The sequence below is a fragment of the Nannobrachium achirus genome, assembly GCF_963921795.1.
Source record: "Nannobrachium achirus genome assembly, chromosome: 6".
NCBI lineage: Eukaryota > Metazoa > Chordata > Actinopteri > Myctophiformes > Myctophidae > Nannobrachium > Nannobrachium achirus.
The window spans coordinates 20,361,858-20,388,418 of NC_137815.1; the positions used below are offsets into that span (position 1 = coordinate 20,361,858).

At 39.8% G+C, this 26,561-nt stretch overlaps 1 protein-coding gene and 2 long non-coding RNA genes across 4 annotated transcripts; 1 reads left to right on the forward strand and 2 right to left on the reverse strand.

Annotated features, from left to right (window-relative positions):
• Positions 1 to 1,914: 1,914 nt before the first annotated feature.
• Positions 1,915 to 20,042, reverse strand: pfkfb4b (6-phosphofructo-2-kinase/fructose-2,6-biphosphatase 4b). Of its 2 annotated transcripts, XM_080728754.1 has the most exons (15): positions 19,940 to 20,005; positions 15,683 to 15,799; positions 14,803 to 14,899; positions 13,715 to 13,781; positions 12,761 to 12,835; positions 11,693 to 11,749; positions 11,027 to 11,148; positions 8,947 to 9,154; positions 8,220 to 8,366; positions 7,295 to 7,399; positions 6,392 to 6,521; positions 6,198 to 6,260; positions 4,440 to 4,504; positions 2,227 to 2,349; positions 1,915 to 2,194 (listed from the first exon to the last, which is right to left on the reverse strand). In XM_080728754.1, exons 1-14 carry the CDS (start codon positions 20,001 to 20,003, stop codon positions 2,290 to 2,292), a joined length of 1,377 nt encoding a protein of 458 aa, XP_080584880.1. In that variant the 5' UTR covers positions 20,004 to 20,005; the 3' UTR covers positions 1,915 to 2,194; positions 2,227 to 2,289. The 2 variants fall into 2 exon arrangements, with proteins under 2 accessions (XP_080584880.1, XP_080584879.1); XM_080728753.1 differs by lacking the exons at positions 1,915 to 2,194; positions 2,227 to 2,349 and having other exon boundaries at positions 3,311 to 4,504; positions 19,895 to 20,042.
• Positions 20,043 to 21,384: 1,342 nt separating this feature from the next.
• Positions 21,385 to 23,134, forward strand: LOC308287547. Its single transcript, XR_013962142.1, has 2 exons — positions 21,385 to 21,679; positions 22,972 to 23,134. It is a non-coding gene; the product is annotated as an uncharacterized lncRNA (long non-coding RNA).
• A 132-nt stretch (positions 23,135 to 23,266) lies between these two features.
• Positions 23,267 to 25,903, reverse strand: LOC308287546. The gene is made up of 3 exons (XR_013962141.1): positions 25,253 to 25,903; positions 25,075 to 25,129; positions 23,267 to 24,112 (listed from the first exon to the last, which is right to left on the reverse strand). It is a non-coding gene; the product is annotated as an uncharacterized lncRNA (long non-coding RNA).
• Between the last annotated feature and the right edge of the window lie 658 nt (positions 25,904 to 26,561).

A 26,561-nucleotide genomic window follows, 5' to 3' on the forward strand; every position in this document is an offset into this window, starting at 1 on the left:
TTTAGAAAGATGGTTTTGGTGTCTAACCCTAGGTTTTAGGACTCAATGAATGCAACTAAATCTGTGAAATTACCAACAGTTAATTATTTATAGCCAAATCCAAAGTGGCGTTCGAAGGTGGTCTACTAAATTACTCAAAAATATAAAATTAACCTTTCTTATTTAGCAAATATTTTGAAGCATATTTCTACTAGGACGAGATGAGAGTGACGAGGCTCCTGGACTAATAGTGACACATGTCGGATGTTTGCCCTTTTCCTCTTTATAAAAATAAATTGTGTTTGGGCCCTCAAAAAGAAAGTGGCCAGAGTTTCCCCATCCTGCTGCAGGAAGCTCTGGGCAGGGACGTGCTGGCCATTGGGAAAAGCGGGATGAATCCTGAACGGCCCGTTCATTCCTGGCCGTCCATTAGGAAAAATATAAAAAGAAAATGTCGGCCATCGTTCCATTTTGGGGGCTGGGCGGGCGGCCAACAAAGTAAATCGTCACTGTTGGGCTGAAACCTCGTATCTCCAAGTTTCAAATTTGTATTTTTTTTTTTCGCAAAGCAAAGCCCTGCTTCATCATACAAGGCCGTCGAACAAAAGTAGTGAAAACAGCAGATCTACAAGCACACAACGCTTCGCACCGCGAGGCGTTGTGTGCTTAAATAATTTTTTAAATGTTTAATACAAAACAAACAGTTTTGGACATACAAGGTTGAATTGGCCCACTGGCTTGTCACTTTGTCACAAATCTTTGAGTAGCAGCAGCGCTATAGAGAGATCTCTCTCTATATTTCTCTCTCTCATATTTGAACTTTGTATAACACGGTTCTATTGTGAAAATACATGCTCACACACGCGAGGCGTTGTGAACATGTAGATCGTCTATTTTCACAATTTCTGCCTCTAATATTTGACAATTTGGCCAATGTTTAATTTGTCATTTTAGATGTATTAAAAAAGTCCTTAAATTCTCACTTTAGAAATGTGCAGATACCCTCTATAAACATAACTGTATGTTGGTTTGTTTACTGTTGAGAGAGAAAACGATGTTGTACAGTAGGTTAATCATCTGGGGACACCGAAAATAATTTGGTCCCGAACCCACAGGTTGAGAATCATTGCCTTATAAAATCAGTAATCCCGTTCCCCCACCACGACCACCACCTTAAAACAGGTTTAACTAGTGCTCGGGTGGCACAGTGGTAAAGTGCCTGCCCGCCACCACGGAGGTCGTGGGTTCAAATCCACCACGGGGCGTCCGGCTTCGTCAAGCATCTACACAAAGACAATAGGCCCGTTGTTCCGGGGAGGGAAGCCAGGCGGGGAGGGCGATATCACTGCATGTAATCCTACGGGCTGGAGGCGGCACCTGTCAGCTGTCTCTACATCAGGGCTCCCCAATTCGTTTTCCCCAAGGGCCGAATTATGTCTAGGGTACCAAGCCGAGGGCCACAACATTGCAGGGGGCGACAGTGGTGTTCCCGCTGCTCCAGCGACAGTTCAAATATCGTCGGGGGGAAATGGGACTGAGTTACTAGGGCCCAAGGTGGAGGGGCCTTAATTATTTTATATTTTAGTACAAGCACCGAGTGCTGCGCTGCAAGCTTGTATATCTGCTATTTTTGAAAAGTTGTGAAAATGTGTGCAAATCTTTGAATATATATATATATATATATATATATATATATTATCTTTTTAAGCAAACATTTGTAACTCAGATTTTGCTTCTGGAAGGTCTAGCTCGCAGCGCGGCACTGCTATTTGTCAATAGTTAAAGCACAAAATAATTGTGCGGGGGCCCGCAGTGAATCCTTGTACCCAGGACCCAGAATGTGCTGTGACACCCCTGGTGGTGACAACACACAAATGTGTGTGGGAAGGAATCGATCGGAATGTAAAAAAGCACCAAGAACAAACCAACAAAAGACAAATTTAACAAATATAATAACATTCTTAAATACAATGAAAGCATGTGGCAGTCTTAAAGCTTCCACATATCATACATACACCAAATATCATAATACAAATGTATCAGTGCAAGAAAACAAGACCTACTACAGTACAGTACATCTCCAAAACCTTCGTTTCCGCTAAGATGTCCTTCATTTGAACCATACAGTACCAGTACAGTTCAATTCTTAACAGGAAAACATCAAAATCACATTTATTAAAAAGTTGATTACTTTGTTGGGAAATACCATCCATAGGCTATTACAGTGGTTCTCAACCTTTTCAGGCCGCTATTAGAGCTTTCAGAGGAAGGTTCCAATGTGTGATCTTCAGTGGAACGGAAGTGGTGGGGTCAGAAGTGTTCCGGGATGGTGTGTAGAGCATCTTCTGTGCTGCGCTGAACAGTAACGTTCTGAAATAGTGAGGAGAGGAGAGGATTTAGTCCGCGAGACCACGTAGTCTTGCTTTACATTTTGAAATTGTTATTCTGGATCAATGTAACAGGGTTCCCACGGTCATGAAATTCCTGGAAATATTTTGAAATTAGAAAAATATTTTTCCAGTTTTGGAATTGATCAAGGGTCCTAGAAGGTCCTGGAAAAAATAGCTATGCATTGTCTTTGGTTATTGATTTTGTTAAAACCTCTGAAATGACAAATTAAACATTGGCCAAATTGTCAAATATTAGAGGCAGAAATTGTGAAAATAGCAGATCTTGAGCATGTAGATCAGCTATTTTCACAATAAAAACGTGTTATACAAAATTCCTCAACTCTTAGTGCTCGTCAGGGTGCCAGGGTCCCCAGTTCAAATATGATTATTTCGGCGGTCACAGCCTGAAAAGGTTGAGAACCACTGGCATACACTGCCTGTCTTTGAGCTTGCGCATAGGAGTAAGTGACTCGTTATTGAGCTGAATTATAGTTTTGGAAATTAATTGGTAAAAATGTGTGGGAACCCTGATGTAAACACGACATTCAGAATCAATAAATACTATAGTCATACATTGTTACAGTATAATTTACGATTTTAGATATCCAGATGGTTACATTACATGAAAAGTGATCCACGTGGACAAAACAAAAAACATTAAACAAAATGTCATTTGTGGTGACTTGACAAAATAGTTATACATGCCACAGCTGCCTTACGGCTCTGGTCCATCTAGATCTTGGACTGCTGTCAGGTCTACATTACACATTTAAACATACACACAAAGTCAAACGTAGGAGTGGTTAGCACGTCTCAAAAAGGATGTCTTTGATCAAAGCCTTTGCTTTAGAAAACCCAGTACAACGACCATGTTAAGGACCATGTTACGTGATACCACTGACACAAATTGTTGAGGTAACGTTTTCTTTGCCAATGTCGAGAGCTGTGTATGTGTGTGTGTGTGTGTGTGTGTGTGTGTGTGTGTGTGTGTGTGTGTGTACATAATACACACACACACACACATGCATGTGCGTGGCGTGCATGTGTATTCTTTCAGCTACTGACATTGACATAACATGTCCTAAACCCTCAAATTTGTCCAAGTGGGTTTTGCTGACTGAGGGGCAAAACTTGGTTATACACAAAATAAACAAATAACAGAAAATCTGATTTATTCTTTCCATCAGGATTTTAACATTTTCATAAAGTAAAGTTGTCATTTTGACATTTAAATAAATACAAAGACATGAAAAACAAAATATAAAATGTTAAACAAAAAAACATAAGCCGTTTAATCAAATGTAACAGATTTTCTCTAGCTTGTGTGTTATTGGTACTCTAGCGTATGTGTTACTGGTAGTAAAATATTATGATTTTATTACCCTTCTGCGTTTAAACAGTGAATACCAAATTTAATTAGAGGCAATTTCTTTGCAAGACTGTTATAAAAAAAATACTGTAATGAATGTGTTGTGCAAGATGTGTCTCAGATTATAACATCTAAATAAAAAATATATAACATACGAGAAATAAGTTGTTGATATATGACATGGCTTCAAGACAATACAAAATCATAATATTATGTTCATACAAACATGACGCACAAACAGACAAAACTGTGAATATGGCAAGTTTCATCGATGAACGGAGCAATGTAAAACAAAATCAAAACAAAGTTAGAAAGGCTTCATAAACAAACCATATTACAAAATGCAAGGGTGTTCCTTAATCTCATTGAAAGAGAAGAAAATTAAAAGAAAATTCAAAGTGAGTTATGAGGGAAGGTGACAATGGCAAGTACTGTCACAGTCATCTTGGTCGCTGTCAGTGGTCACTGGTGGGCTGCGTCTGGGAACACGACTTGCTCTGCCACGCGCCCTGTGTGTGAAATGTTTCTATTCTGTCCAATAACCAGAGGAGGGAGTGGGATCAGCACAGACCACTAGCCCTGGGTTCAGGAGGATGCCAGCCAGGTTACAGACAACGTGCTGTGTGTGATGGTCAGATGGATTAATGTGGCACTCCTCCAGCAGGGAGAGGCATCTTTTCCTAAGCGTCTAAGACACCCACCTCTGGTCTGTCTCTTTGTGTGTTCACTGCCTCCACACTCAAGCAGACAGGCTCCACCTTACAGCCTAAAAAGGTACAATGCAAGGGAGAAAGGGACATTAGCATCCACACATGTTGGCTTGTGGTGGACGTTTTTTTTTGTCAAAATATATTTTTGCCATGGAGATAAGAAATTAGCGGACAATAATATTACCAGGAACACATAAAGAATGACCATAACAGGTCTGTAACTCCCAGATAGGGCTGTCACAATTATTACATAATCGTCTAATCGCAATTATTTGACATAATCGCAATTATTTTGTGATAATCGTCATAATCGTTTACATGTTGAAAAATGTTTATATATGTTCAAACATTTAAAAAAAAGAAAATCGAACCTCTGTTCGAAGTGGAGCTGTGTGTGTGTGTGTGTGTGTGTGTGTGTGCGTGTGTGTGTGTGTGTGTGTGTGTGTGTGCAACAGCGCCCCTCCCTTAACATGTGTGGTCAGAAAAGGTTACTGCAGGCTACAGACACGGAGACAGACATACCCACACACACGGCCACGTATAGGGAGCTCCACACAGCTCCAAAAATAGTGGAAATAGCAGATCTACAAGCTCACAACGCGTCCCATCGCGACACGTTGTGAGCTGGTAGATCGGCTATTTCCACTATCAATGTTCTTTGTCAAGTTGTCAAATATGTCCTTAATTTCTTTGTATATTTAGGTTATGCGTCATATCTGCCATGTGTAACTTCAAAGCCTACAAGCCAAACAGAAATGTAATTGTCAACGACAAAAACACAATTAAATCTTTAATCGCAATTATTTGAGTGACAATAATCGTCATGTAAAATGTCACAATCGTGACAGCCCTACTCTCAGAGTTATGGTGGTACTTGCAAATTAAACATTTGAGAACCACTAGTCCACTAGTAGTGGACTCCAAAATATGCCATAGTGTCATAGTAAATCAGTGTCATACATATTCTGAAGAAAAGGAGACTTGACGTTCAGTAATTGAGTCTTATGATCAAAATAAGAACATTATAATGATGTGTAAAAAAGGAAATCTAAATTTTGCCACGGACAAGTGTACGGACATAATGATGACACCTGGACATTAGAGATGGCAAGTTAGCTGTGTTTTGTTGTTTGTGTCACTAGGTGGCAGCTTTAACCACTTAAAGCTGCAAGAACTTTCATATTCTACCAGGGATTCGAATCTTCGTTCCCTGCACAAGTACCAACATTTTTAATGTTGAGCAATAATGGAGAGCACATTTTGGAAGGTGAGTTATTGCTCAAATCTGATATGTGCCTTTAAAATAAGAATTTAAAAGTGTTTTGTTTATTCATTTCACAACTTGACAACCCCATTTTTGTCACTGAATCTAACACTGTTTCATCATCATTATACATTTTTATTTCTTTCCATTTTCCACTTTCTCTCATGTAGTACCTCCGGGTATCCCTCTGAGTATCTGTGTACCCCCATTTGAGAAACACTGATCATACAGATTGGTTAGGGTTAAGGTTATTCACAAAAGCTAAGTATGATTAAAAAACCCATGGCTGCTTAAAACGTTTGTTGCCATTTTACTGTTGAATAAAAGAGAAGTGAAAAGACTGTACACTTTGTCTAATAGCATTTTCAATCAAATACTTTTGAAAAATACTTGAGTTATAACCTGAGGTGTGTTTGGGTGTATTTATGGTTGGTTTAATGAGTAATATTGGTTTTATTTTGAACTCATTGCAGCACAGAACTTACCGTAGGCCACAGGGGTTAACTTCAACACAGTGTGCAAAGGACACTCTAGATAAGGCAATTCATCTGTGGTGGCAGAAACAGAACATTATTGAAATGTTTTACTTTCATAAGTAGGGTAGCTGTGTACACTGGTTGAGACAAGCTATTTGGATTGTGTGACAGATCGAGGGCAGTGCAATGAAACAGTGTTTCACCTGCGCTCTTGTCCAGGAAATATGCAAGCAAGCAACGCATGACGGCCTGGTGACAGATGACCAGGACGTTCCCCTGTCTCTCCAACTCCATAATCACAGGCTCCAGTCGCTGCACCAAGTCCTCGTATGACTGATGGAGAAAGACAGAAGAAACCCATTAGACCCGTGGTTTTCAACCAGTGGTACCAGGTGGTCCATCATTTAGCAGGTGGTCCCCTGCTAAATGGTGGAGAGTTGGTAACCAAATGGGCCCTTATAGATCTTTAACTTAAAGCGTTAAAGATCGTAAAATGAAACCAAATGAACCAAACATCGTAAAATGAAACCAAATGAACTAAAGAGCATAAAATGAAACCAAATGAACTAAAGAGCGTAAAAAAAGGGTCCATTTGTTTTCATTTTACGCTCTCAAGAGATAAATTATTGTTATACGCAATTAAAGAATGTAGAAGAATTGCTATTTTGATCAAAGTTTGCCTGTTATCTCTCCCATGGTAGCAACATAAAAACAGCATCAAAACATCAAATGCAATTGCATAAAAGTATGTGGTGCTGCTAGGATCAGTGGGAAAATACTGTAGAAAAAAGAAGCTGAGATCCGAGCACTCGAGGAGATACAAATAAAACACATTTTATTCTATAAAACCAACATGTTTCGACCTTACGGTCTTCATCAGGGCAAGAATAAACATTGTTTTACTTTAATCTCCTCGAGTGCTCGGATCTCAGCTTTTTTTTGTTTTTGGGTCTGAGATCTCATCAAATGGTGGCCCGTGGCACAAATGCTGACTAAATAATGGACCTTGATGTGAAAAAGGTTGAAAACCACTGCAGTAGACACAAACACAATGTTCAAAGATATCGACTCGAGCGCACGATGGAAGCATTTGGCCATTTCCTCACCTCTCCTTTAGGATAACGGTAGCGGTACTTGTCTTGGTCCCTCAGTGCAAACTCCAGAGGGTAATGCTCCTGAATCTCTTCATACATCATTTCCTCACAAACGCCCTAGGTAGAGAGGCAAAGAACATTATAACATAAACACTGTCATAATGTTTAGTTTGTCTTTACTCTCCCACAAACACAGAAAGAAGACATACAGCGTCTCTCTCATTGAGCGCTTTCCACTGTTCTTACTGATCACAGGATCTACATGTCTCTATGGAATAGCACAGGGGTCTTCAACAGGGGGTCTGGGACCCCTAGGGGGTCCTCCAAATCTTCCAATCCTTTTTATATTAACAACTTGAACCCTAGTGTCCATATTCTGAGAACTGTAGCCAAAAATAGCAGATCTACAAGCTCACAACACCTCACGCTGCGAGGCGTTGTGAGTTTGTATATCAGCTATTTTCAGCAACGAGGTTTGGTGTAGAGGGGAAAAAGAGCAGACTAAGTACTGAGTAAAAGGTCAAGTTTATTAGGTAATGACGGCTCAATTGGTTAAATATCTTAAAACACAAATTGATATGAATCCAAAATACACTGATGATTGTGCTGTCAAACGATGAAACTATATGGATTCTATGAAAAGGCGTTGTGGGGGTCCCTGCTTCATCTCTCTCTCAACTAAGGGGTCCTTGGCCTGAAACGTTGAAGACCCCTGGAATAGCAGGTAGACCAGCTCCAATTACCACAACAGTGATATTTATATTGGATTAACATATTCTATCACAGTGGTTCTCAAAGAATGGACATCAAAAGTCCAGTTTGACAGTAAATAAGTATGTCTCTCTATTCAGTAACATTTGTGCTAGTGAAGGTTTTGATTCGTTGTTTAACGGGTCAATGACATGACACATATTTCTAACACAGAAAGAAGACGTACAGCGTCTATCTCGTTGAGAGCTTTCCACTGTTCATACGGCACGCCCAGGGCCTCTGCTGTCTGGATGGTTCTCATCATCTGACTGGTCCAGACCTTCAGCTCACTGATGTCCTGGTCCTGGATGAATTTGCGCAGGCGCTTAGCAAACTGAGGAAGGAGAACACATTGTATGAATGATAGGTTTAACAGTGTAGTGGGTTTGATTAACAGTGTAGTGCAGGGGTCTTCAACAGGGGGTCCGGGACCCCTGGGGGGTCCTCAGAGTTACTACAGGGGGTCCTCCAAATCTTTGTGTGATAGAAACTTTTTTTCTCCTTTTTTATATGCACACACTTGAACCTAGTAGCCAAAAATAGCAGATCTACAAGCTCACAACGCCTGCGAGGCGTTGTGAGCTTGTAGATCGGCTATTTTTGGCAAAGAGCTTTGGTGTAGAGGGGAAAAAGAGAAGTTTATTAGGTATTGACGGCTCAAGTGGTTAAATATCTGAAAACACAAATTGACATGAATCTAAAATACACTGATGATTGTGCTGTCAAACGATGAAACTATATGGAATCTATGAAATGTTGTGGGCGTCACTGCTTCATCTCTCGTGCAACTAAGGGGTCCTTGGCCTGAAAACGATGAAGAACCCTAATCAAATTAACAGTGTAGTGGGTTTGATTAAAGATCTGTGGAGCAGAATGGGGGGAAAAAAACAAAGAACTGACAAAAAGACATGTACCTCCTTGCCTCTGGCAGTTAAGCCAGAGTCACCTCCGATGCGTCCCGTGATGTTGAGGTCACTCTCGCCATGGCGACACAGATAGATGGAGCGCGGCGTGATGTGGGTGTTCATCAGGTAGTAGACGATCCGGCTCTGGATGTGGTCGAGGACGCGGTTCACCAGGTAACGTTGGCCGACGTCTATGATCTTGATGTAAGACAGATTCCTGGTGGAACATACAGTAGTTGGATAGCGGAGTTACAATCCCGGTCATTCACTGTCACTGTCAGTGTTGTTGTAATCGAGCGGCGCTAGCCGCTCCAATACGTGACTTTGTGAGTACGTCCATGTCGCAGGGTTCCCACGGTCATGAAATTCCTGGAAATATTTTGAAATTAGAAAATCATTTTTCCAGTACTGGAAAAGTTTTGGAATTGATCGCGGTTGCGAGGCGTTGTGAGCATGTAGATCGGCTATTTTCACAATAAAACCGTGTTATACAAAATTCCTCTACTCTTAGTGCTCGTCAGGGTGCCGGGGTCCCCAGTTCAAATATGATTATTTCAGGGGTCACGGCCTGAAAAGGTTGAGAACCACTGACATACACTACCTGTCTTTGGGCATTGCGCATAGGAGTATTATAAGCGACTTGTTATTGAGCTGAATTATTGTTATATAGTCCTGGAAATCGGGTTAAATAGTCTGGAAAGGTTTTGGAAAAGTTTTGGAAATTAATTGCTAAAGATGTGGGGGAACCCTGATGTGGGGAAAATAAGTTATTTGATTTCTCGATTAAATAGAACAGAGAGAATTGCAGAAGGGAGAGGTCTGCAATTTTCCCTTTTTCTTTTCAATATAATGAATTCAAGGATTGGTCAAGCTTCAAGTGACATCTCAGCCCGTTCGTTGGGCAGAATAGTCCTTGACATCCAGTTGTGCAATATCCGTTGTATGCGTCTCTGTCTGTGTCCCTTTCATATTCATACATTATATGGAGATCTCTTATCTCTGTCTCTCTTTTATACCCATATATGGTGTTCTGTGTCCAGGCCAGTCTGTGATGTCATTGAGGGCAAAATAGACAATTTGCCCTCCTGGCCCCCAAACTGTGGAATAAACTCCCTGTCGCACTTAGAACTACAGACTCACTCCCTAGCTTTCGCCGTGGACTGAAGACTCACCTCTTCAGACTCCTTAACACCTAAACCCATGCACTACTGTAACACTCCCCTTCCCTCAATGACCATAGAAGAAGCTAGATAGCATTTTAAGGTTTTAGAAAGGTTTTCTACTGATTAGGTGCGTGGTCTAGCTATGTTATTGTTTTTCTTGATTGATATTCCTATGCATTTGTTATATTGTTGTTGATGTACTGACATATTATTGCTTATTACCTGCTTATTGTAAGAGGCTTTGGCTTAAAAGCGTCTGCTAAATGACTAAATTGTAAATTGTCACCACCAAATGTGGGTATTGTAGTGATGTCAGACAGTGATGTCAGTCATCTCCAAATTTGGTCACCTTTTTCATCATGTCAGACAGACATTATTTGGGCATTGCTTCAGCATGCGGCTGTTACCATGGTGGAGACACTGTTTAGTATCAGTGATGTCAGCATACAGGTTCTGGACACCCGTTCGGTAAATTAACCCATTCAGAACGGGTACACATTATAGTGTATCATTATTTTATGCTTTAACTATTGAAAAATAGCAGATATACAAGCTCACAGCTCGGCACTGCAAGCTTGTAGATCTGCTATTTTTGAAAAATCGTGAAAATTAGAATTTTGACCTGATTCTATAAGTGACTTTTGAATCCATCTAAGGTTTTTTGAAAAACCTATGTTTCTATATCAGCAATCTGGCTATAGCCATCGTCAAAGAAAAGGTCCTTTTCACTTAGCTGGAGCTCAGTTAGAGACTGTTCTTGAGAGACTACTATGTCAGAGGTGCTCAAACCTTTTCATGTGAAGGACCCCCAAAATGATATTTATTTGGCCACGGACCCCCATCTCAAAATATCTAGTTCCGGGGGTTTAATCGGGAGAGTGATGTGTGTTTTTTTTATTTTTGGGGAAGGGAGGGCATCTCCATACCTGTCTAGGATCTCATCCAGAGGCTGATAGGCAGACTCGTAACACTTGATTCTCTCCATGAAGTCTGCAATGGCCTCCTCAGTGTTACAGTCTATGTAGTCTGGGCTGTCCAGTTTCACTTGCTGCAGAGCATGAATGGGCAGGGGGTGAAAGTAAATAAAGAAGTATTTTCCGAGTTTGATACAGTTTCAGTGTGATACAATTTCACATTTACAGTATTTGGGAGGGACTGATTCAGAGGCTTGGGATGATTAAATCGTAACAACCGCTTCAAAACAAAGTCTATGGCTGGCCAGTTTCACTCACCGCAGAGCATGACTGTGTGGGGGAAGAATAAATATGAGTAAGGAAAGAGGAAGTTCCCGTGTTTGATTACAGTATTAGGGAGGGACTGATTCAGAGGCTTGGGATAATTAAATCTTAACAACAGCTTCTAAACACCGTAAGGAACTATACTAATGTATTTATTTTATAATTATTTTAATGAATTGGCTGTTCTAATGTCTTTTTGTAGGCTAACTTGGAAGTCACTTCCACCATGGGATCCTACAGCAGATACTAACCAGAATTTTTGCTTTGGGTTTTGGATTAATTAAAAAAACAATAAGCTCCATGGCAAACACTCTATACAACTTGAATAAAACAAACAAAAAGTATATCACTCACCACTATATTCTCTGCAATGACATTCTGGTCCTCACACACAGACTCCACAAAGAATACCTGGTAGGTTAACACAGATATACAACATGTGGGTCATTTAAGGCAGGGTTTCTCAAACTTTCAAATGTCAAGGTCTCCCCTTAACTTGGAACCAAATGAGTCAGGGTCCATTTGGTTCCATTTGTACACTGTCAGAGTTACAGACTTGTATGGGTCAATTTAGACATACCTAAAGGGACCCACAGAGTCCCTGGAATCCACTTTATAGGCCGGCTTTACACTGCCACTGAAATCTAGCCTGAATCAGATCTGAGTCACTTCAAAAGTGGAATCCGATTTTTTTTAAACAGTCTAAATCCAAACATGTCACATGCAGGTCACATGAAATCCGATTTTGAAAAACCACATCCAGAGGTAGTTTCAAATCCGATCCATATCGGATCTGAGGACATCTGACTCAGTCTGAAAGCAGCAACCACATCCACCCCATTGAGTATGCAGGTCACATGCAAGCCACATCAAACTGGCCAAGCGTCACTTGTGCTGCGCAACCCGAGCGCGGAGCCCCGACGTCATTACAGAGCGCAATTATTTACTATTTGATTACAGCGCATATTACAGCACGCTGAGCACATGAGAAAAACAAGGGAGGAGAGAGAATACACGTGAGCTAAATAAATACAACCAGAGAGAAGAGCGAAACACAAGAGTGAAGAAAAGGAGAGAAAAAGTTTTTGTTGTCTCTTGTCTGTTATGTCGCATTTCCTGAACATGTGATCAACTAGCGTCAACGTTGTGACGTGACGTCATGACGCCGACGTCGTTACCACGGTAACCAAAGCAGATATGTAGACGCAGGGCAGCTTTGGGCTGACGCTGTTAAAATCAGTCAGAACGCACAGATCAGATCTGTGTTACTTGCAAATGCAGTGTGAAAAGTCGGGCCAAAAGATCAGATTTGAGAACCAAATCGGATTTGGTCTGGATTTGACTGCAGTGTAAAGCCGGCCTAAGAACCATTGATTTAAGGCATGATGACTGATTGAATTGACCCACTTGCGATTAGCATACCTTGAATCCATTCTGCTCAGCAAACTTAGTTATGGTCCCTCTTCGTTCCCTGGTTGTATTGGTAGCATCAAAGACCTGAGATACCAGGAAGAAAACATAGTAGAGTTGCATAAGTGCTGCTGACCAAACATTAAAAGCATCTCAAGCGAAATACTTTTTCCTTTTTTTGTGCTTGGCCTATACTATTTACACAGTATTTAAAGGTATCCCTGGCTAGACAAACTTTCACTCAATAGGGGAAATGCCCGTCACAAGTTGATGTCATAAAACCATGTGTGATCTCTCCCTATTCAAATGTGTGTCTTTTTTTGCACATTCATGCCATGAATTCCATAGGGATAGACCACACACGGTTTTATTACATCATCGACTTGCGACGGGCATTTCCCCTATTGAGTGAAAGATTCACTATTTCTAGAAGAAATAAAATATTTAAGGTGTTTTTAATTTTACATTGTAGTTATAGAGGACAATTATAATGTATTAAGGCATATTTGTCGTATTAGCCAGGGATCCTTTTAATGTTAAGACATGTATGATTGTATCACTCTCCTTTATTTATAAAGTGCTGTAATGAGTATAATTTATACACTTTATAAATAAAAAGGAGTTCAAATATGTAATTGACTGCTCGGGTGAATGTAATCTAATCGTGAGGCCAAGGCAATGAACATGCACACCTCTAATGTAGTGCGGCAACATATACAGGATTTCATTGGGCTGGGTGATAATGATCGCCCTAATTATTACAACATAGTAATGGATAAATGGGCATACAGTATGACCTGTTCTGTTGTATTGTTCTGCATGTTTTTCCACTATACTGTCTATGCGTAACAACGCATATCAACTCTTAGCGCTCGTAGGGTGGGGGTCCCCAGTTAAAATATGATTATTTTGGGGGTCGTGGCCTGAAAAGGTTGAGAACCACTGTTCTAGATTATTTCCACTCACCGCCACCTGTCCTCCATCCACAAGCAAGTACTGACGAACATCTTTTAGTGCCGCCAACGCACACTGGCTGTGGAAGGAAAACGTACACATGGTCAGCCAACCTAATTATCGTTTACAAGGTACAGTAAGGCCCATGTTTGGACGCTTTAAGACATTAGCTTCAGGAATTTCTGTCGATTTGTTCCATTGGGTGGACAATGTGTAAACAAATTCCAAGCATATCTGTTAACAATGCCTGTATTAGGCCAGTACAGTACAGTAGTCATATAAGCAAGTTATACAGAAAACAGGATCATATGACACAATCTTATTGTATCATATATATTATTAACATGGGTTTAGATAAATTAAAGTGATTTGAAAAGTAGTGGAGTTTGCCATGGATAGAACCGTGTCTCACATAATAAGCTCAAAGAAATTAAAGGTTAGCAGGCAATCATTGAACACAGAATTCTTTGAATTTTGCAGATGGATGGATTACTTTAATTATTATTATTATTTTACACTTTTTATTTTTTATTTGCTTGTAGTAATGCAATAGAGAATGTGTATTTAAAACACTTCTGGGGTCATTTTAACATCTACTCTGGGTTTTGTGTGCACCTCAGATACTGATATTATACTGACATGATATTGGCCATGATATTGACATGATACTGACATGATATATTTATTTTAAGTAACTAGACTACACTGATAACTACTACACAGTTGTTTCATTCAGGCTATGTTAACTGTTTCTATGCCGGGCTGTTCCTCATGGATAGCCTCCTGTGTTATCTGTGTATGTGAACATCAGTTACAGCAGATTTCTCCGAAGATTACAGCATTCGGCTGTTCAAGATGTCCTGTTATACTTTGTTGTGCATGGGTGTCACGCACCAAATATATATAGCCAATCGACAAGCTCACAGATCTGCTAGCTTTAGATCAATTAATGTAGTAGTTGTTACTGTGCAACTAATGAGTTAATCAACAAAGGGGCAATCAGCTGTTACTGTGTGCAACTATGTATATATGTATATATCAGGCATTAGGTTTACCTGAGTTGACATAAGTAATTAAAGAAAAAAAAAAAACAGACTCACCGTCTAACTTTGAGGCCTTCTTCATTGTCTGGTTGGAAGAACTCATAGGACTTGTAGATCTTCAAACACTCCCTCCGATATTGGCCCACATTGAACTCTGCAGCAGATATAATAATAATAATAACTAGAAAAGAGTGCTCTTCAGAGCATATGCAGGTCTCCCTCCGCCAGGCCAGGTTTCCAGCTAACTTTAGAAGGCAGTCGGAATGGGATCTGATAAAACTGATTTGCGTGAGTTTTGGACAAAATATGTCGGAGTAGCAGCAAAAAGTGTGTTAAAATCTGTCACAAACAGGGCCAATATGTTGTGTCATGATCGAAGTAATCCAGGGAGAGAAGATATTGATAGTACCACCTACGGTTGAAGAGTTATCGGCCAAAATGCGAAGTGGGCTGTTGGCGATTTGAAAGATTGTTGTCCATGGCCTAGTGGGAATGTGTGTGTGTGCAAAGTTTCACAGCAATCAGCGCTGCATTCATCATTTGTGGTATGTTGTGCAAAACAGGCCACCCCCGCAAACTTTAAAATCCAATGGTAGCCAATTGGAATGTAATATGAGACATCTGACAGATATGTCTGGATTGGTATTGGTTGGTCACATGACTACAGAGATAATGTATACCAATCTGCATGAGGTTTGGACAAAATATGTAGGAGTAGTAGCAAAAAATGTGCTCATGTGAAAAATGTGGGGCAGAGGTTCTGCTCTGGGCTCCAGGGAGTGTGCAAGCAAATTGTCATGTCGAATGGTCCAACAGTGTCGGAAATTAGCTGCTCACAGACACGCACATGTCCGTTCGGCCCGTCCGGCCTGGCAGAGAGAATAATTTCACATTTTGCATAACTACATAAAACAAAGTGAGTGTCGGGTAGGCCTACCTTTTGTTGGCACACCTATCCAGTTTAGGTAACGAGTCAGCTTCTTTGAAATGTAAGTCTTCCCTCTGGCCGGTAGTCCTACTGTCACAATGAGCGTTGGGCAGTTGGTCGTACATACTGGAGAGAATGAAAGAAAGAGAAAGACAAAAAGAAAGAAGGAGAGAGAGGGGGGGGGACAATTAATAAGCCTGGTATCCTTACTCAAACAATGGAGAGAGGTTCATTCTACATTGGCCAAATGCTATAAAGTAACAAAGTTTGATGTCATTTACACATGCTACCTGGTTCACGTCATGACTTCGTTAATTTTTATATGAGATACTTAAATGGTTTCCTGTTGAAATAAGCTTAGTCTTTTCATGGATCTCCTTTTAGTAGACCTTGTACCAGTGAACTGTACCGTCATGAAACTGTACATTTTCCTATGCAAACTTCTAATAAAGCCTTCAATCAATCAATCAAATCTATGCATAGATCGTCTGTCAATCGCTATTGACCTCATTGACCTTTTTGTATTGTCATTTTGCGGGGATGCATGTGAGTCAGACTGCTGCAGAAAAACAATGACTAAACCAGCCTGATGAGTCACTCACATCATTACTGCAATACTGAGCTGGTAATAGGTATTAGCAATAAACCTCGAGTTCGACATTATTGTTGTGTATTATGTAGTACAATGAAATAGGTGTGTTCTGGCTCTAAGTGTAAACTTACATGAGAAAACCACACCAAAGTAAAACCAATATTGTCAACACCAGAACACCAGAGGGAGTGTTTGAAGATCTACTAGTCCTTTGAGTTCTTTCATCCAGACAATGAACTCAAAAACATTGTATCATCATTACTCATTACTCATGGTCAGGATTTGACCTCACATGTAGTACAGTAAGTCAGTAAAGATACAATTTCAAACAAAGTAGGCCTGACTTTGTATACATAATAATGAATCTGTATAGTCTGCATTAGTATCAATAATCTATAGACCTTTATATATATATATATATAAATATATATATATATATATATATATATATATATTAATGCTGTCCGAGTTAACTAAATTAATCGCAATTAACTCACCGTTATGTTAATTGCGATTAATTATTTTAATCGCAATTAATCGCATATTTACAAACATTACTACAATATCGGCTATATTGGCTACAAGGTCCATCCCTGTTGATTTAACAAAAAATACCAAAGTATAATTAAAGCATAAAGGTGGACACAACAGTAATCATTTAGCAGATCTTTATACCCATCAGCTGAAGTCTGTTTAATGCAATACCATTATGATTTATTCAGGTTTTTAATTGATTTAGAATAAAAGATTAACATACTTTTGCATAAATCCAGCAAATATTTACACTCCCAGGTTAATAGGGCCACAAAAGACTTGAAAGATATCCCTCCAAGTTACATTGTGACCTGATAAAAGCTGATGACTTATTTGCGATTAATCGCGCGATTAACTACATAAATCATGCGATTAATCGCGATTAAAATATTTAATCGTTGGACACCACTAATATATATATATATATATATATATATATATATATTGTCAGTTGATCATTCTGAATACAGTATTTCAATTTGCATTGTGTGATGTTTTTGGATTCGTAATGTGTCTCCAACTTCTCTGAATCACAAACAATTCTGACTATGAGTCAGGTCCAGTACGCGAGTTTCTAAATTCTAGGAGAGCTAAGGCAAGGAGCGCTCGTTTTCACCAGCGTCGGCAGGTTAGCTATACTCACCAGCGTCGGCAGGTTAGCATTTCACTAGGTTAGCATTCACCTGCGTTAGTTTTACTGAGGTTAAGGTTAGGGTTAGGGTTAGAGTTAGGGTTAGGGTTAAGGTTAGGGTTAGGGTTAGAGTTGGGGTTAGGGTTAGGAACGGTTAAGGAGAGGTTCAGGTTTTGGTGCACCTCTGCCGCGGTCCAAGTGACTACAATGGAGCGCTCCCTATCTCCGGTTCAGCCAATCACAAGCTTCAAAAATGAGTCCGGGGCGTGGTTTTGCCTTAGCTCTCCTAGAATTTAGAAACTCGCGTCCAGTACTGGTACTGTAAATTGGTGCCTTCAACTGCCTTGAAACGTTTTCTGTAAATTTACTTTGTATCTGTTATATTACTGCCCCAGTGCCCTTTCATTTAATAACAATTGAAAATGTGGATCCCCAGTTCCCCACAGGAGTTTGGAAAACACCGACTTGGTGCTTAGCACTGCAGTCCTGGCAGTACTGTATTGCCTTCCTCAATATAACGGTCACAGACTCTACAAAGCTTGTCAGCCTACTCTACCTTCTAAACCGCAGCAGATAGCTCACTCTAAACACGCACACACACACACACACACACACACACACACACACACACACACACACACACACACACACACACACACACACACACACACACACACACACACACACACACACACACTTCCAGCCCAATGTATGGATGAAGAAATGTCCAATTAGTGTGAGCTTATACATGTTTTCCCCTGGTTCATATGGCTCAGTCAGTGCCACCTTGGGTGATAGAGCTCAGTCCGAGTCTGACTGAACTCAGCTGGTGGAAGCAATTAGCACGTTGTTGGGCATTAAAAACGTTTTAAAAGAGTAGGCTTTCCCTTTCCAAAGAGCTGACTCAGCCTGACTCAGCGAAAAGAGACCGAAGATGCTGCATCACAGATCAAACTGGACTGCAGCAGCATTGTCAATTTCAATTTGATTTCAAGGGGCTTTATTTGCATGAGAAAACATACGTTTACATTGCCAAAGCAGAAGTGTACACAATACAATACAATCAGAACAAAATATGTATGTGAAAACAGTTTTCATGCATCACGGTTAAGTGCAGGCAGAGCAGGGATATAGCCTATATACAATGTTTTTTAAGGTGGTTGTCACTTGCCCGTCAGGGTGAAATTTCCCCATACAACTTGACTAAATACATGCTGAAACATGATCATTTATAGTTTCAGTGATGCGCCGCGCGATCGATGCCATTTAGTAGTAGGCTACTTTGGACGCCTTTCAGCTGGCAGGCTTAAAGTGATCCCTGGCTAATATGACAAATATGCCTTAATACATTATAATAGTCCTCTATAACTACAATGTAAAATTAAAAACACCTACAATATTTTATTTCTCCTAGAAATAACGAATCTTTCACTCAATAGGGGAAATGCCTGTCGCAAGTTGATGATGTCATAAATGTCATGTGTGATCTATCCCTATGGAATTTACGGCATGCATGTGCAAAAAACACATTTGAAATATTGATTTGATGCTCATATTAACCATAGGAAATATTAAGTTTGTTTTTATTTTCACATGCATGACATGAATTCCATAGGGATAGATAACACATGACATTTATGACATCATCAACTTGTGACGGGCATTTCCCCTGTTGAGTGAAAGATTAGCTATTTCTAGAAGAAATAAAATATTTAAGGTGTTTTTAATTTTACATTGCAGTTATAGAGGACAATTATAATGTATTAAGGCATATTTGTCGTATTAGCCAGGGATCACTTTAAGACCGCAGCTCGTGCATACAGTTCTTAATCACTGCATATTATTATATGCTCGAGTAAACAACCAATTTTAACAGATTGCAAATGTCACTCTTCTTCAATGTGTCTGCTGAACGCACACTGACGAGTGACGACCCAACTTTGAGTGTGATCAGTCAGTTTTATATACAGTAGATAGACTGCTGCTGGGAATGTACTGTATAAGTTGGTTTTGTGGTCACGGGTGACTGACTGTGTGCCTGTAAGTCATGTGCGTGTCATCTTTGTTAGATCACATTAGAGGCACTCAGGTAAAGGTACCAGTAGTGTTTGTTTAAATGTGGCTTCATCGCCTTTTAGACATTCATTCTCACAGACCAGACTGTGAGTGTGAGACGAGACAGGCGGAGAATGATGCAACACCTACGCCTAAACGTTACCCCCAAATCCAGGAGAATGCCGAACCCCAAGTGCGCAACGCTGCAAACCCCACGCCACGCGTAAAGCCATCTTCAAAGTTCAGAGAGAGTGGCCTCGAAAAACAAAGACATTTTTCAAATGAAGAAAAAATTACATTAATAACAATAACCACACAATAAATATAATATAATAGTAAAGTAAGGTATCTGAAATCACGTGCATTGTGGTACATGCCACCAGACAGTCAGTGAAATCACAGAGCTTACCCCTTCTTTGAATTATGTGCTTTTCTGGTGGTAGCCCGTTTTTACCTAACGGCATCCAGATTTTCCTCAGTGGATTCTGGGTCAGTTCGCAGGGGAAGGTCTCCATCATAACGTCTTGGTTGTTGCACCATAGCCTCAGTAGCCTCTGTCTGATCTGTAGCTGTCTCCAGAGTCACTAGTCTGAGGGATGTCATATCAGCTGAGAAACAGCGCTATCTCGTTACCGTAATGGCACGCAACGAAGCGCAAGGCGGGAAACAATAAAGCCATGTGTAACAAGCATTGTTATCTCATGTTGAGACGTAAACTGAATACGAATATGAATAATCAGCGCTTGAGGAACAGAATGTACCAGCCAACAGGGCACAACTTGTCAATTTATATTTTCTTTTTCTGTCACCCCATTACTTTGAAAGGTATATTGTGATGAACTAACGCCCGTTTATTTATTTTCTTAATACTTTTATTTTTCTTCTTGACTATTTTTGTAATTCCTTCTTTTGCTATTGATGTTGTCCTCTGCATAGCACTGTGTTCTATCCATCTGTCATTCAATGTTTATGAATGAGATACATAAAGGTTTCCTGTGTAAAAAAAAAAAAGCTGAAGAGCTTAGCCTACTAGGAGGAGGCCCTTTTAGTTGACCTTGTACCAGTGAACAGTGGCGCCGGCAGTGGTAAAATAGTGAGGGGACGGTGATGTGGGCGTGGCCAGGTGGTGACGTCATAACCGTAACCAAACGTACACCTCGGACTTTAGTATAACTATCACAACAATCACTAGTACAATGTGTTGTTAGATGACAATTGTTAGTAGCTCTGTCTGGATTAAGAATTGAATTCAACTTTTTCACAATACATAGGCCTAACTTGTTTTATCCTGCTTTTCTTATTTCAATATTAATTATTATGCCCTACAATGTTGTACGCCTATGCCTTGTTATGCCTTCTGTAATCTCGGCATGAATGAGGGCTCTGCTGCGCTCAATGTATTTTCGAGAAAATACATTAAGTTTAAATGAGAATAAAGTAAGGGAAATTCCAGCTACTGTATAGGCTATATACAGTAGTGAAAGTTAGAACGAACTGCTTTTACATCGTAGTCGACTGAGTGAGGAGAGAGAGAGAGTGACCGAGCCGACGCTGCAGCCCGGCCGTCAGTGAAGAAAAAAGAAAAGTAGACCTACTCACATGTTTTACTTAAAGGAGTGGTTCGCCGGTTTTCAACCAAGTCTGTGTTCTTTTAGTCAACTACGTTCATGCTAAAACGCGTCTATTTCCTTACATTACTGTTCTGTGGACAGTAGGGGGCCTTACTACCACGTACGTCATAGACTGATTCGGCCAATGGAACGCCTGGCTATGACGTACGTGGTGGGAGGCCGTTGTAGCTGCAGAAACTACAGTAGGATTTGACCCGGTGTAGTTGCCGTAGCGTGAACGCTAGTTAGCAACAACAGTATGGTTGTTACTTGTTTCAGACATGTTTTCTACTGACATAGGGACTTGCTGGCAGAATCTTCGGTAGAACTACTTTTTATATGAACTGGAGTAGGCTATGCATTACATTAGAAGAAGGAAAAAAAAAGAAAAAAAAGCAGCGACGTGAACCAGAGAGAAAAGTCGAGGCGTCTCTCTGCCAGCTGGGACTCCACTAAGCTAACATCATACACACTGTCATAGGACCATTCTCTGCACCCAAGTTATTCTGCCCGTTTGTTGTGACTACTGCTCCATGCTGCTAGGATCCCCAAGTTGAACTGGAAGAGACAAATGAGACCCAATGGTATGTTTCATTCATGTATAACTTATTTGTGTATGTGAGTGTCATCATCAATGTGTCCTGGCATGCACATTCCTATATTAATCCCAATTACAGAATGTAAAGTCTGTAGGCCTAAGTTTACTTTAAAATATGTATGATGGCACTGATTTTACTATGTATTTCACATTAGGAGTCCACTAGTACAGTGGCTCTCAAAACTTTTATTTTCCAGTACCTCCTATGGGTCTATTTGGTCCCATTTGTAGGTCTACACTCTGACAGAGATGGAAAAAGGACTAAGATACTTGAGTAAAAGTAGGCTATCAATACTGCAATATAGAAAACGTTCTGTAAGAAGTAAAAGTACTAAAGTATTGGCATCAAAATATACTTTAAAAGTACAAAATGTTTGAAAATGGCAGATCCACAAACTCACAACACATCGCATCAACACATTGTGAGCTTGTAGATCGTCTATTTTCAAATAGCCTGGATATAAAATAGGGCTAAAGTTGATTAATTAGGTTTTATAATATAATCATTTATGTGCAAAGTAACTCAAGTTTTCAAATGATTGTAATGGTGTACAAGTACTATATTTGGATTCGAGCTCGAGTCAAGTACCAGTACAGAAAGCTGGAAATTATTCAAAGTACAAAAGCCTCAACATTTTACAAGCACTGCTTACACCACTGCTCTCAGAAAATAGACCTGTGATCCATTTGAACCATCTTCAACTGAAGGTCCCTCAACACACTGAGAACAGCACTAGTAGGCTAATATTTAGGGCTAGCAGATCTGTCTCTGGTCTTATTTAATATTTGTATGTCCATGACAAAAACCAGGGCTAGGCAACCTTAGGCACGAGTGCCAACATTGGCACAGGGGGGGGTGGGGTGATCACTGGCACACTGGCAGAAGTGTGAGACAGGATTTTTATTTCAAATATATATTTTAAACATGGTAAATTAAATTAAGTCACCTAATTTGCAGCAAATGACATCCTGCATATAATTCTACATTCATTAAAGCTATGAACTCTGACTGGGGAGGGAGTCTGGGAGATAAGTGACTTATTGCTCAGAGTCTAATGATTGTTATGTCCTTCCAATCAAAATGTCCACACTTATGATGGCTTGTCATTAAAATTCATGTTGACATGGCACACTATCTAAAAAAATAAAACCATGGCACTTTTCATTTGTAAAAGGTTGCAGACCCTGATGTACACGATAAGCTGCCATGGCGATGAACCGTTTGTGTGTGACAAAGACAATGCAACATGTTACAGTATTTTCTTCTTCTCACTGCAGGCACTGCGGTATCGTTTGGAGTGTCCTGGAGAGTCGTCGCAAGTGGAGAGTCGACGTCTTCTTACCCTGGCATCATTATATTGTATTATACATAACAAATGCATAGAGATGTGAACATTTCTATGATCCTTGTCATAATAGATAATAAAATAGATTCAATACATTTGATTTTCCTTCTTTTCTGTTTTTACTTGTAAGAAATATAATGTACACAGTATGGAGTGCTGTGTGAACCTGCCATTTGTAACACAGTAAACACAAATGTAACAAACACAGTGGCAAGTACTTCTGTTTCAGAGCATTACTGTAGTCCAGTGGTTCTCAACCTTTGAGTCTGGGAGTTTGAGCTTGTAGATCGGCTAGTTTCACAATATTTATCTGTGGAACGGAATCGAGCAGAATGTAATGCCTCAACTCCTACAGTCTAAGTGCTTATCAGGGTGGGGGGTCCCCAGTTCAAATATGATTGTTGCAGGGACGCCAGAGTAAGAACCACTGCTCTACTCCAGCAAATAATATATTACCGGTAAATACATATTTTCATGACAGATTGCAAGGATGAAACCAAAAAGCTCATGATGTTATATATTGTTTTTATTAGCCTTTTTAGTGTGTAGTCCACCTGAAATTGAAACCGTTATTCTAATAGTTTGTGCTGTAGCCAATACTGAAAATGGGTTGAGCAGCGCACACTCTCGACCAGAGCTAGGACAAGGTTGTCCCGGATGTTTTAGGGTTCTGACATGTTCCCTGTGTTAGCTGATCTAATTTAGAAATTTAGCAGACACTTATATCTGCAGAAGGGCAGCACGATTCTTGTAAATGATTATTTTTCTCCCTAGGATTTGGAAAATTATTCTCTCACTTTTATCTTATTTCCCAATTTGACTTATTAAAATAACAAGCTTATTACTGGGTGTACAGAGCACAGGCGAGGCAACATTAGAGTTGAAAGAGGCTTTAGAGTAGTCTAATATTAAAAAATTAGATCACATTGCTGTATGAATCGAGAGAGTAAATAATATTCCTGGGAGTTTCTTGTAAGCTGCAGAGGGCGATGTAGACAGTTGTACCGCTGTCTTCCCGCAGGACTGCTATGGACATCATCTTGGACATGGTGGATTATGTGATGTGTCAGCACCTTATGCAATTATAGACAAAGAGGAGGAAAAATGTTTCAGGGTACACAGATTTTTTACAATGACATTTCAAAATGTTGCCATAGCTTTTACCCCATTTCTAGTAATAACACCATGCAATAATGAGAATCCTAAACCAGTTTGCTAAAAAAAAAAGAACAGATCTATAAGCTAACAACAGTAACACTGCATTTTACCATGTTACATATTTCATGTAATGTTGGGGGGTTGCTCTCGGGCACAAACCTCTTATCTCCATATTTAAACAGTTTTTTGTTTGTAAGTTTAAACCCTACTTTATAAAACAGTGTAGTACAAAAGAATAAAAAGTAACTGGCAAAAGTGCTGGATGATTACAATTTAGGCATTTAGCAGATTTTAATCCAAAGCGATGTACAATAAGCAGGTAATACAGTATATCAATATAATAGGATAATGTCAGTACATCAACAACAATATAACAAATGCATAGCAATATCAATCTAGAAAACAATAACATTTAGACCACGCACATCAGTAAAAAACATTTAAAAAAAAAACAATGCGATCTAGCTTCATGTATGGTCAATGAGGGAAGGGGAGTGTTACAGTACTGCTATGTGTTTTAATGGAGTTATGTGGATTCAGTTTGTTTATGAGTTTGTCTGAATAAAATATATGCTAGTGATTCACACACTTCACAGTTGTAAGTACCCAACGTTTGGTTGCCTACACTAGGAATCAGAGTGTAGTATCATCATCATCATCATCTTTTATAATAGCTCACGTTACATCATAATTACTGTGCAGCCACTGGGGGAGGGGTTGTTTGTCGATTCATATACATTATAATACAGTCCCCTCTGTTGACTTTTATCTCACCACTTTTGGGTGCCCCGCACATTTACATTAATGTTGGAACCGCACTGCTGTTGGCTAAAGATTAGCATCGCTAGCAATAACAATAGCCTAAAAGTAGTCCTACCTCTTGAAAGAATACACCTTGATATGAAGCCTCTCCACCCATTAGATGGATGATTCTAAAGACAAGAGATGACAACAAAATAAGTGTTACAAACATGAATCAAGTTGCAACCTTTGCTTGTACATTATACATTATGTTTCGTAGAGTGGCATTTTAATTCCAAACATACAGTACATACCTATGTTCTGCTTTACAAGGGACATTTAGCTTTGCATTGTGTCCATCAATCCTGCCATTACATCTCGGTGGAAGTCATCTGTTGTGAAATGTTTACTAATCACTACACAACCGCAGATTCATGTCCCATCGTTCTGCAGGCAGCAGCAGCACCCGGGGCTCGCTCCGTCGCTCGGCTTCATTCAATCATAACACCACGGTAAAACAACAATGCCATGTTGTTTCACCGACACAGTTGCACACGTTTCAAAACTTCTACAACTGCTCAGCATCACTGCGGTCATAACATCCCATCTTCTTACTACGTGACTTCCAACCAACAGCAACAAACAAACTAAAACAGCAACGCAGCGAGGATGTTATTATGGTTATGCTGTTAGCTTAGCTTTGGCTCTCTTCTCCAAGCGCTGCTTGCGCAAAGGATTATGGGTGCTGGAGGAAGTGAGGTTGGTGCTGTAGGAAGTGAGGTCATAGCTTCGCGTTTCCCAAAAAATGGAAATGTACCACAAAAATAAATTTCTTTTTTGTTTTCCAAGTTAGAATATGATAATATGGGGTTACAAAAGCCCTTGAAAACGACCGGAGCTCCCCTTTAAGTAAGTAAAAGTAGAAATACTCTGTTAGAAGTCCCATGTCCAAAATACTTGCATAATGACGTTTTGGTATCAAAATGTAGCTACTGTATAAATAAAACGTAGTCATTTGCAGAACGTCCCATTTCACAGGTTTTAAAAAATGTAGGCTACCATAGACAGACCTACAAATATTTTAGCAGATCTTGTATTTTCATTTCTAATGGTCTAAATATATAGACTGAACTGGTTAATGTATGCCTTTAATGGTCTAAATATATAGACTGAACTGGTTAATGTATGCCTTTATAATAATCGAAATCTGCAAAGTAACTTAACTGTTTTCAAATATTTGTAGTGGAGTAAAAGTAGCCTACTATATTTGCCTCTGAGAAAGCCTAAACATTGTACTTACAGTAGGCTCTATAATGTAGGCTAATTTGTTACTTTAGTCTACCATGCACTGCAGCCTGGCCGTCATCAGAAGTTCAGAACCGGTTGAACATGTAAGCAGACAGACTTGTGTATCCTGCTCTTAAGCCGTGGCGTAATTTTGTAGTCAGAGTCAGACCCGCCACTTCCGGGTGGGGGCAGCAGTTGTATTGTTAATATGCGCAGTGCTGTGTCCCTCGCTATTTTCAATGGATCCGCCCGTGGGAGAACAATTACATGAATAAAATATTCTAGTTTGAAGCATTATGACTCCTTTTAACTCCCAATGGTTCCTTTCTGAAAAAT